Source organism: Kryptolebias marmoratus, linkage group LG4 (genome assembly GCF_001649575.2).
Source record: "Kryptolebias marmoratus isolate JLee-2015 linkage group LG4, ASM164957v2, whole genome shotgun sequence".
Classification (NCBI taxonomy): Eukaryota; Metazoa; Chordata; class Actinopteri; order Cyprinodontiformes; family Rivulidae; genus Kryptolebias; species Kryptolebias marmoratus.
In genome coordinates, this window is record NC_051433.1 from 5,802,609 (window position 1) to 5,815,522 (window position 12,914).

General features: G+C 37.3%; 1 protein-coding gene across 6 annotated transcripts in view; it reads right to left on the minus strand.

The window, feature by feature from the left end:
- The window catches only part of anks1ab (ankyrin repeat and sterile alpha motif domain containing 1Ab), a 52,564-nt gene that overhangs the window by 31,716 nt on the left and 7,934 nt on the right, over positions 1–12,914 (minus strand). For all 6 annotated transcript variants that reach the window (XR_001808419.3, XM_025004291.2, XM_017408755.3 and 3 more), the window contains one exon: positions 4,135–4,207. Coding sequence is in view for 5 of the 6 variants with exons in the window: in XM_025004291.2 (XP_024860059.1) it covers positions 4,135–4,207 (73 nt within the window). In the remaining variant the exon portion in view is untranslated. The remainder of the gene's footprint in view (positions 1–4,134; positions 4,208–12,914) is intronic.

The following is a 12,914-nucleotide window of genomic DNA, read 5'->3' on the forward strand; positions in this document are numbered from 1 at the left end:
GGGGAGAGCTGATGACTCTATCCAATACTGGTGTTATCTGAGTACAGCTGCAGGCAGAGCGTAATTATTCAGGCTCTCAAGCTGCTTGCAATCACCTCACACATTCCCAGACGGGTCGTCAGCCAGTCAGTTAGTCAGAGCAATAAGGAGCCGCGTGAACAAGCCTATTGATTGAAACTCTCCTGTAATTGTTCACCTATGTGGCTGTTGCTCTGATGGTACTGCACAGGTAAAAGGCCAGAACTTGTCACTCATCCGGACGTCATTTGTTATGAGGAAGAGAGGCTGCTATCAGACCTGCTCTGAATGAGAGGAATAATGGGAAGAGAAAAGCAGATAAGACACCGAAAATACTGGAAAAGTTTCTCTTTTTTGGTAAAAAATGCTGAGTGCTGAATGACTTCTGTAAAACAGCTAAAACTGAGCTGTTATAGTTAAAACAAACAGAACAGAAGCTAAACATAGCAAAAAAATTAGCTATAACCTAAAAGTTGGAAAAGGCTGGGTAAAAGCTAAAAAATACCAAGTCTAGCTAAAAGTAGCAGATTTCCCAGAGAACAATGATTTTGAAGGAACTTGAAGAGATCTCAATGCATTTTTATGAGGAAATATTGGTGAATAATTAAGGTTAAATATTTTCAAAAGTATAAAAGTTAGAAAAATCCAACGTCATAGCACCCACCTCCTGAATGAGCGGATATAGGAATGGCTAAAATAGCACAAAGTATGCAGAAGTAGTTAAGCTGTAGAAAAAAATGTACACAATCAGCTTTCACACAGCTAAGAGAAGCAGAAGACGATACATTTGGGCGAGATAAGATGGTATTAGTTGGTGAAAATGACTCAAGTGGATTAATTATGATTCACTTTAACTCCTCCTCTTCCTTATTTAGGCTTTTAGCCTCAGCTTTTATGCCCAAAATTTGAACAAAGGCTGTTAAAAATACCAACCAGCCACCCCAATTACTTCCACTCATTCTGACTGCATCACCTCCCACTTTAAATGGACAAACTGTAATTACTGACTGATATAGTACCCAGCACTCCTTAACAGGAGGGGCTGTCTCATCCCGTTCAACAGGCCAAGCTGTCATATCTATCCGTATGGATTTTTGCTCTGTTTACGCAGTGCGAGGTCTACTTTTGCCTTGAAGTCACACCAAAAAAGACCCTTTTTTTTACAGGCGAAGAGGTAAAGGTTGTGCCTAGATAAAGCTGTGCCTCTTTATCAGAGCTTGGGAAAAGCACCAGCTCCTTGTCAACACACCCAAGCACAGGAGAAAATGAGCCGCAAAGCTGAATTAATTCAGGGAAACTGAAGGCGGATGCTTTTCCTTTGAACGTCGGCGTGTGCCTGTACACAAACCCAGTCGATGCCTCCTGTTAGCTGTGCTTTCTCTCCTCTACCTCTTTCTTTGTAAGCTCATTTACTCAGTGCTCTCTTGGCACACAGTCAAGGTTCTCATGATGGGCACACAACACAAACAGCCTCAGCCTCGAGACTGCAGATTTTTTGTTAATTAAAAAACGTAAAAACATACTTTCAGGAATCTGTTCCCAGAAGGTGAACTGACCGTCTATGTTTTCATAAAATGAGAGGGATAGAGGGATGATGCTGCAATGAAGGAATAGAAGAGGAGCAACAATTTACAAATCAGATTATCATCTTTCTATAAATCTTTTTTTTTCCAGCGCGTCTTCTCTTCTGTCCCCCTCTGAAGGATACCTGCTCGTTTCCTTTTATTATGTTAACAAAAAGCTAGTATGACTTCTTTACTAAAAGACTATTACAAAAACAGCAACAAATGCATCTCCACAATCTCTGTCACTACTTGTGCACAATTTCAGACTAAAATCGAAGAAGCAGCTGCATGACTCAGCTAAATCTGGAACCCTTTCAGAATGCTATTCTTTAAACAAGCCTTATAGCACAAACCTGTATGAGTGTGTTTGGAAGGGACACCATATTTTCTCTTATGCAATGTGTAAGTTTAAATCCTAAATGTTATTATTAGATAGCAATTAATCTAAACCACTCAGTGAGCTGGAAATCAAGCTGTGATTAAATCGGAAATACATTTCATCTTGGTGCAAATTAACTACGATCTACAATCTGTGGTCAGAGAGGACAAATAATCATAGCTGACAATTTGTTTTCCTGTTATACTTCTGCATACTTTGTGCTGTTTTGACCATTTATATATCAACAGCTCAGTCAGAAATAGTGTGTTATGACTTTTAGTATTTGCAACTTTTATACTTTTTGAATTATTTAACTTTATTTATAAAAAAACATCCACATATAAATACACTGAGATCTCTTAAGTCCCTTCAGGAACACTAGTTTCTGACATCTATTTCAACATACTTGGTTGATTTTTTCAGCTTTAGCTCCTGTTTTGCTAATTTTAGCCTTTGCTACAAATTTTCTGATTTTAGCTTCAAGTCACTACTTTACTCATTTTAGCTTCTGTTGGGCTTCAGTTCAGTCAAGTCATTCTGCACGCAGCATTCATGCTGAATTCACAGAAAATGCAGTTTCTCTAGTTTATTTTTACATTATTTACTGACTTAATTCTGCAGTTTTATCTTGCAGTTGCAGTTAAAGTCTATTATTAAATTTATACATTCAAAATTCATCTCTAAACCTTATAGTCTTCATGGCCCTTGATGACTGAAAGTGACAGTTGACCCTGACATGTTAGGATAAATGTAAAAAGCAGTTAAGTGGCAATTATCCTCGTTTAAATGTATATATTTATTTATTTGCAGCATCTGTGTTGGAATTTACTGCTAACGTTTGTCTGTCTCTCTTACTGCTCTGTGTCACACCTCGCTGTGGCCCATGAAGCCCACTGCGCACAACTGATGAAAATTTTATCTAACCCAATCTGATGAGACGTGTAAAAAGCAGTCCTGTGCAGAAAGAAGCCGTTACATAAGATGATGAAACCTCCTTATAGCGAAGTATCTAATAGTGGTAGCCGACGCTGTTTCAGCTCAGGAGTGCGACCCAAACGGACCTGATGCCAGCTGTACTCTCCCTCTGCAGTGCCTAAAGGACACCCGGTTAAGACCGCTATCAAATCCAGAGGCCTACGACTGAAATATGCTAGGGTTTGTGAGACAGACTTCTGGGTAAAGTAAAAAATGTATGAGAAACAAATTGTATCTGACCAGACAATGTCAGCATAAATAGAGACAAAAAGCAAAACGAGAAAAGTTTAAAAAAATCAAATGAAAAGAATACTAAAGGTTAATTAAGCAGTTCCTCCATTCAGCCCTTTCTTAGCACATTTTTAGGGGTAAACCATCCAGACTGAACCAGAGACAAGAACAGAAGCCAGAAGTTGAAGCCACAAAGGACGAGCGCCCCCTAGTGTCGGCTGCAGTACAAGTCTCGCCTCTACATGTAAGCAAATGGGCCATTTTCCTGACTTAACCCTTCTGTGGCCTTTGGGTCAAATTGACCCGAAGTTTAAATGGCTCCCCTCTCCTCTCTTCAGTTACGAGTGCTTCCGGAGGGTTGAAGAATAAAAATACACTTCACATATCTCTTTTCAGGTGCTTTTGTTGATTGAAATAATTCTTACTGTGCGGCTGACTGTTCAGAAATGATGCAGTTTTAATACATTTAGCTAAAATTAGTTATTTAAGACAGTAAAAAGTGTCATATTACTCTATGACTGACACTATGGCAGCCTGTTTGTGAGTTGGAAGGATCTGTAGGCAGGATTATTGATGATACAAACCCCACAGTCCTAGGGCACAGACTCTAGCTCCAAAAATACAACATGGCAGGGCCTCCAAGTCTGACATTTGGCTTCAGTTTTAGTCAATAGGAGTTAATGAAGTCCATCTTTATTTATGCCAAGGGGTAAACCAACAACTCTGGTTAAAAGTTTATTTGGACCGTTAGGAAGACATCAAGCGTCAACACAGTCACATAATTTGACAATAAATATCCCCAACATCACACAGAAATGTACATTTCATCACTGAGAAGTTATTATTTTAACAAATGTGGTCCCTGAACATTTTGTTTTTAGCTTTTTACTTTGAAATACCAAGTTTTGCATTGAAAACCAACACATTATTTTATATATTCTAAGGTGAGATCATTAAAAGCATTACCTGAGTTTGATTTAGGCTGTTCGGTTTTGGATGTCTCAATGCCTGCTCCAATCAGTGTCATGATTTTCTCAATCTGTTGAAGAGAAACAACATGAAACACCGATGGAAGATAAAACCACAAAATCTGTCAATGTAAAACATTCACTTATAATTCATTCTAACTGTCCTTTTATTGTGAATTAGCCAAACTGATTATTAAAGAGGAACACTGAAGGGGAGAGATACTGGGTGAGAAGTCAGGACTGTGTGCTGCTGCTGCTGGGAGTGTTGGGAGGAAGAAGGCGGGCTGCTTTGCCATGATGGATTAAGAGCAACAATCTAATGTGGACAGCAATTCAATGAGTAATCCACCGCTCAGCAAAAAACACAGCCTGGTGATGAGGTGAGGTCTTTAGAAACCCAACACTACTGAGGCCTTTAGGAGGGTCTGTGACCAAAGTGAACCTCGTGAAAACGAGATCTGATTGAGAATGAATGACCGATTATACCCGTCTCATAAAAAAACAAAAAACAAAAAAAAACAAAAACACAAGCTCAGTACAGGGATAAATGTGCACAGTGTGGCATGCAGCGGATTACAGAGCGGCTCAGAGAAGAGATGTTTGGAGCCACGAAGGTTTATTTAAAAAGACTCTGGATTTCAGGAGACAAAATACGATTCCAGGATTTTTGTTTACATTCTGCTCATATTGCTGAATAACTGAATAGAAGCTCAAGTTTCACTGATGTGCTTTGGGAGCTACATGCAACGCTGTGATATCCAAGAATAAACAACAAAAGACCAATATATTTTTTACTCCTAAAAGGGATGAAAAACAAATACTCTTCATCTTAATGCTGTAGTAAAGGTGTACTGGATATCAACAGCGACGCCACACATTCATACTGAACAAATTCCAACAAGAGGCTCAGATGTTTTACCAAAAATGTCCAAAACCAAGGTAAAAAATATTCTGATTCACTGTGTTTCTCATAAAATATGATTCTGAATAAATACCTTACTCTGCAGCCAGAGTTTGTGACGCATAATTTATGTTATGTTAGTTCTCAAACAAGTTTGGATAACATTTATGGTGTCACTATATCAGAGTTATTCTCTCTAACTTTAGGGAAAGGCTCCAAAGCAACATTTTATTGGCCTTTACTGCAGTTACAGGTACATACTGATCTGTAAATGATAACTTTAAAATGTAAAACTGAGTCTATAATAATACTGATGTTTTTATCCCTCAGTTAAATTAAAGTCTATCATTCCATTACTGAGATGTGTTTTGAGCCCCAAACCTTTCCATTTTATTCGATTTAGATTAATTCATTACAGACTAAAATGTGAACAAATTTAAAGTTTGAAAAAGCAAATATCACAATCTTCACTGTGAAAATGCAACATACATTCAGTGTATTTATCAGTCGTTTTATTCTAAATTAGGGGTGCCCAAATGGCAAATCGTTCTCCAGATCCGGATACAAATGAAGCTTTTTTCTGACCCAGGTTGGTTGGTAAATTTCAGTAGAATGAAATGATTTCTTTTTGAAATAGTTGTATATATATATTTATGTTTTCTACTAGGTTTGCTGTATTTATGGCAACTCTTTCCAGGCAAGCAATTTCCAGACATTTAAGGTTGAGCAATTTGGTGATTCCTTATAAGTGGTGTAGCTTTTTTTTTTTAGTATTTATAGTAATTCCCACATCTGGTCCGCAGTTTCTCTCTGCTTCTGGAGAAAAAAAAATCTTTAGGCCGACATTACTAGTAAACTTACTTTAATTACTGTAATTAAAGACCACTGTTCTACTCAACCAAGCAGTCTGGGACTCATTGCATGTAGTGCAGACCCGTTATATTTAAACAACAATCTCTCATCACTGGTTTAGTCGACATGGTGTCATGCAATTTGCTGATTCTTAATGCCTCAAAGACAATCAGACCTCCTGCTCAGAATAGTATCATTCACTCACATACAACACATTATAACAGCCTTCAATATTCTTTAACGTTTGCTCAAAAGAGACACTGTGTTGTAAATGTTTTGTCACGCCTGTGCATGCACCACTGACCTTGAATTTTATGTGCAAAATACTGCAATTCAGACTGGTGTCTAAATTTAGAAACACAAGTCTATTTACAAACAGAAATACAGAATTTTGCAAGCCTGAGAAACTGATTCTCCTTTTCTCCACTGACACCAGAGACACAGCCAGGCTTATTTGATGTAATATTTAGTGTTTGAAAAAGCACTATGCACTTCGCTAGTGGCATCAACACTGTGGAAAAGCCTTGATTCATTTGGAAGTGAGGCACGTGGGACGCATGGCATATGCCTGCAGCAATACAGACCTCACATTACTCTTTGAATTAACCCAGTTACATTCCATATCACACACACACACACACACACACACACACACTCACACACACACACACACACACTCACACAAAAGGATAGAATTACATCTAAGCTTAAGTGCACCTTCATAAAGACCTGTCACCGAAAAGCTTCCTACTGAAAAAAACAGCATCACAATAGCTAAAAAGCTAAAATATTTCACAACTTTATGGTTATGCAGCAAAAGGAGATCATCGTGGAAACACTGTGGTCGATTTTATCAATTAAAGGCCTGGCGTTCCTTTAAGAAATGCATATCACCCGCCGCCTTTCATGCAAGAGCTAAAGACTAAAATCCTACTTGGAAATGACAAAGTTGTCGCTGTTTTAATCAAACCTTAAAAAATCTCATGTAACATCACAAGATGTCCGTCTCAGAGAATGTGTTGTGAAAGATTCAACTACTACCCCATTCTTTTTATTTTTTTCTCAATATCTGTAAAATCGACTGATTTATAGTAATTCTGCAGTGGCAGCCATTTTGAAGTTTTCATTAAATCTTATGTGGTTTATAAGATATTTTGCGAACAGACAAAGATGACTGCAAATACCTAATGGCAAAATTTGAAACAAAGATCTTGAGCAATCTGTTAGCTCTCAGAACATGTGATAGGGATCAGTCTCAGCTACTACCAACTCAAATTTTAGATCAACACCGCCGGCTGCCTTTCGGCAATAGCAAAACCTGTAGGGACTAAATGTGAAAACTCTACCAGCCTTTTTAATCTTTTGTGCTTGACAACATGAGATAAATCAGACCATATAGTATCTGACTCAGCAGCATCCCACCCAACTCTTATTACAGGCTGCGGCCATCTGCTGCTTTGACTCCTACTGTAGCACACACACAGAAATCCCTGCAGATGATGCCGACTGATCAAGCACAAGCAATATGTCAGTCTGGGACTCATTGACCTCCTCTGGCTCCTCATGGTTTCCAAAATCACCTTCAAGTCTCTAACGTCAGCCTACAGAGAGACTGCAGGCTCTCCACACAGATATTGATATTCAGTCTTCGGGCTTATGCTCCTTTCTGACCTCTGCATTGCTCTCAGGAACAAAGTGTGTTACAGTAATTCCATCCATATGCCCAAGACCATCTGAGTCAAGACTGTCTGCATGATTTCATTGCTGCCACCAAGGTCTATTCAACAGATATTGAGCTAAAATTTGGTGTGCTTGTAGCTGAGCCACCCCAATTTAAGACACTCACCATAGCTAATTAACATCAGCCAACACAAAAATGGCTCCAACTCAGCCAACTTTACAAGAGTTAAACTAAAATTTGGCCGGGTAGTAGCTGAGACTTATCTTCAACACATATTTAAGCCAGGAAAACTTGCAACTGCAACATTATTGTTAAACACTGAAATGACAGTATCGCTTGGGATAAGTCCACATTTCCCTCACGCCTCTTTTGCCATTGTCATGATTCACAACACTCTTTAGTGTTGCTTTAGCATTTAGCTTTAGCATTTAGCTTTGTTTTTCTTAAACAGCTGTGGACATTTAGGATAAAGGGAGTCTATGTGAGTGCCAAATATACTATTACCATCTGGTTTGAGTTTGTGACATCGATATTGTGCACTCTGATGTTGTGATGATAAATTTTTGATATACTGTGAGCCAACAGATCACACTGTGCAGTATCATATGAAATCACAAGGAATGCTAGGCCTTTAATATGATCATAATTTTTCTGGTAAACTATTTTACACCTTTCATGTCATGTGAGCTCACATCACTGCTGAGTCGTTTTACGTGACTGGACTACTAAAACAGACACAACGTTATCTTCTTTTTTTGAATGATGGAATGAATGAGCAACCTTCGAATGTCAAAGCCAAGTTTTCTTCTTTTATTTTTAAGAATCACTTGAAGACTCATCTCTCAGAGAAGGCTTTGGCATGTTAACATAAATGTAAAAGCACTTTTCATCTGTTCCAGCTGCACTGCCATTTAAACACTACCTTTACTCTTTATTCCATTTGCAAAGGTCTTTTCCTACCAAAGCTTAAATGTAAATGATAAATGCACAGATTCACACTAAAGAATGAGAACTAAAGCAGGTCTAAGTGAGACCCCTAAAAAAGGCATTCATACCGATAATCATCCTTGCACTTTTCCTGGAGTTTCGGAAGGTTTTAATGATGCTGGAACCCCCAAATTTTAACAGTTTTATTAAGTTTCACTTTTTGCCAATGTGCTCCTTTATGCGCTCTTTTACTATCGCTTACTATTTTTTTTTACTTTAAAATACGGAGGTTTTCCGTGAACTTCTTTTTTTAATACCCAATTATAATACTGTCCTGCTGTGTGCTGTGCCAAAGAGTCTTTTGTTTTGTTTGTTACCTCATCTTAACATGTTTTTTGTGCATGTTTAGGCTTCCTGTGCACAAAAGGCATAATTTTATTTGAAGTCACTCAGCCTTATTACAACAACACTCCTGTTGTGCATCACCGCTTTTAAAAATGGACCGAATTTATGCATACTATATGTATCCTATTTTTAATACTCAAATACTTAAGTTGGAAAACAGAATATTTTATTGTAGATTAAGTGGCAAAGATTTCTTAAGAAAATGAACATAAAACAATAAGGAAAAAAAGATAAAGCAAATTTACTTATAAATGTTCAGTTTTCATCTGGTGATTAACAGAAATCGCTATAACTGTGCAGAGAAGGATGCCCAGGAATGCATGTCACCCGCTGCCTTCATGCCTAAGTTTTCAATAAAGATCTCACCGGATCTGTTAGCACTCAGGGCGTATGTTGGACATGACTCTCAGCTACAACCACATCAAAGTTCAGCTCAATATTTGTAAAATTGACTGTATTATAGCCGTTTTTGTACTTGCTAAGATTGAATAACAGTATCTAACAGAGGTCGAAAGTTATCTATTAAAATTTTTGTTTGTGTGAAAAAAAACCCACACACACGTAGATTTTAACTGAGAATTAGGTTGTTCTACTCGTTCACCCTATTTGGACAACATATAAGTTAGGAGTCCCCAAATGGAGGACCATGGTCCAGATCTGGACCCAGATTCAATATTAGATGTATATATATATATATATATATATATATATATATATACACACTTTTGGACGCAGCCCTTTTGTAACGTTTACCGTAACTCATTTTATGCGTCAGTATTTTTAGTATTTAAAGTAATTCATTTTAAGCGGTGCAGCTTTTCTAGCATTTACAGTAATTCCCACGTCTGGCTCTTGGTTTTCAATAAACAGTACTGTGTGGGAGGAAAACTAGCATGGCTGTCTCAAAAACATAATTTAGATAAATATATTCTGGACCTTTGCTGGAGAGAAATTTCTTTAGGCAGATCTTGCTGAATTTCAACTGAAGACCAGTGGTCTAAGTGTCTATTGGGGTTCTTAACAAAGTCTGTAATACTTTTTTTTTGCGTGCCATTGTTTCTCATTCTTTTTGTCAACATGCTAGCTAATACGATAGAGATAATGTGAAGTAATCTTAAACAATGTGCTTTAGAGAGATACAGATTACATTATTGTTCACTGAGCCTGTGTCTCGTGGGTAAAAATGATGGCTGCAAGACAAAAACAGAAAAGATAATAAAAATGATGACTCGATAAACAAAACGGCTGCCTGCTTCGCCGGCGCTGAGCTGGAAACAAGATTACTGTCACAATATCACTGTCAATAAAGACAGATGGGCCAGTCGCTTCACAGTACACGAGACACAGATCACATAATCATATCGTGCAGTTCTGATCATTTGGACTGATTTTTATTTATTTGACAGCGTTGAAACCGTATTGCATAAATGAAGTCTGGGAGAATGTCAAAATCCAGATGGTGAAGCGACTCTGAATGCAGGGCGTTTGATTTGTGAACATTATTTTCACATGGAACTTATCATAACAGTTTAGGTACAGAAATCATTTAGAAATCCATTAATAACACCAACACGTCTTTTTAATTAGCTTTTCCACAAAAATTTTCTGACTGAAAATAAATCAAAAGTTTTAGCAGCGAAATACTTTCTGAAGCAGTTTATTTGACAAGATAAAGATCTACTGTTTCCAGCATGTCAAATTTTAGAAAATTTAATTTCTGCTGTATTTTGAATTTAACTGTAAAAGAGAGCAGAATGAGAGTATTTGTGAAGCATTTCAGTGGATAGCTTTACTAACTAAAAGCTAAAAGTATTAAAAGGTAAACTAAAAGAAAGGTAGGAGTAGTAAAGGTTAACTAAATGTTAAAAGTAGCAAAAAGTTTAGCTAAAAGCAGAATTGTAGCTAAAAAGTTGCATAGGAATACATAAACAGACTAAGTAGGCTCAGCCAGATTTCAAAGAGAACAACATTTCTGAGAGAACTGAAGAGATCTGGATGCATTTCTATTGAGAAAATATTTATATTTAATGTCAAATATCCAAAACCAAAATTGGAAGCACCCATTTTTTGAATGAGCCGAACATTTTGATAAACAAATAGCTAAAATAGCACAAAGTATGCAGAAGTAGTCAAATTTAAAATAACGAACAGAAAAAAAAAAGAAACAGTGAAACGACACTTTGAATCAACATTTACACAAAAATACTCGTTTTAACTTTTGTGTTTCTAATAACTGTCAAACATAGGGTTTTACAAACAAGAAGGGAAATGAAAGCAGGACAGTAATTCAGGGCGCAACATTTCTCTTACATTCATGCATCACGTCTGTCTAACCTGGTCTTCAGCTCTTCACTCCACCAAATACCTCCCAGCATGAATTATGAACCAGCTCACACGCATTGTTAAAATAAAATGGTTCTGAAACCAGCTGGTTTCAACAAAACAAAAACTGCTTTCTGACTTGGTTCTGTGTTATTCTGAGTATGTAATGATCAAGCTCACAGAAATAAAATACAATTCTGATTCATTAATTATAAAAAATGTCTTTTTTTCACCACCAGTCTCTAAATGTCGGTGGTACAAAAAAGTGGAAAGCTAATCCATTTTTTATTACAGGTCCAATACTACCAGTGTTATTTAAAACCACAGCCATAAATGAAGAAAACTTTAATGCTTGAATGTAAAAAGAGCTTGAGAATGCCGCCGGGAAATATAGAGTACGCAGAAGAATGAAGCTACTCAAGCATTTTTTTTTTTTTGAAAATGTGGTTTTTGCCTTTGACTTCTGAAACAATGTAGAGAATTGGCAGAATTGCACATTGTTATACAATAACCTGCTGTTAGTATGACTTTAAAATAAAAATTGGTAGCAATATATAAGACAGCCTGGGTGCTACCAGGTAGTTACCTGGTATGTACCGAGTTTGAATAGGTCAGCATCAGGTACATACCAAATATACCAAGTCCGATTCAGGCATGTTTCAAATAAGTATTAGGTACATACCTAATACTAAGTACCTGGTACTGGGCTGTATTATTTATTATTACCAAAACATCAAGTTTCCTGGTTGAGCAGATGACCTAAAAACTTGCCCAGGATGACTTTAATCTTTAAATGTGTGTTAAAAAACAATGAAAAAATTATAATTGGTACCTGGATGGTGTTGATAGTGTATTTATATCAGAGTATGAATTGTGCAAGTTGTACAGTAGGAATCTATAAGATTAATTAAAACACAAATGCAGATTTTGTATTTTCGTGGGTTAGCAGATTTAGGATCGTGAGGTGGTACAACTCACTGGATTTTACTTTATTTGCCTCTCTACTGGGATTAACACTGGAAAAATTGGCAGCTAAAAGCGCTATAGACTCCCACGCAGTTGAAATTTAACAAGAGCAGATGAAATAAACAGCCAAATAAAGGACAGGGGTCACCAACCACTGGGCCACAGGCTAGAGAGAGCCGTTTACTACCAAGCTGCAAATGGTCAGGCAAACAGAATAAATACATAAAACATTTGAGAAAAAAGACATTTGACGCCAAACGTGCATCCCTAATGAGATTAAGTGCAACATCGTAACACCCACTCCGAACCGGCTGGGAAATGGGAAGTTGGATACAGAATGGAAACTTTCTGTTCAGTTTTTAAGTGGTATTTTGTGTTAATTTATCTTGATATTAACCCTGGCTTCTAAACCTGATTTTTACATCAGAGTTTTAAAGACATTTAGCTAAAATGTAGTGTGCTAATGAGGGCTACATGTTGTGACATCCTTGCCTACAACTTTGGCATTAACTACTTTGGCATTTTTTTTTTTTTTTTCCTGGTGGAAGGCGGACGTGTTTCTTTTCTCTCTGTCTCCTGGTGCCCCCCCCCGTCTTTCCTTTTTCAAAGCCTCTTTTTACATATTTTCCAAAAATTTAAGGAATATGGATCTGATCAGCTGGTTTCTCAACGCAATTGATACAATTTCCTCGACTGGGTGAAGGAGAGTCCAGTCCCGGGATAT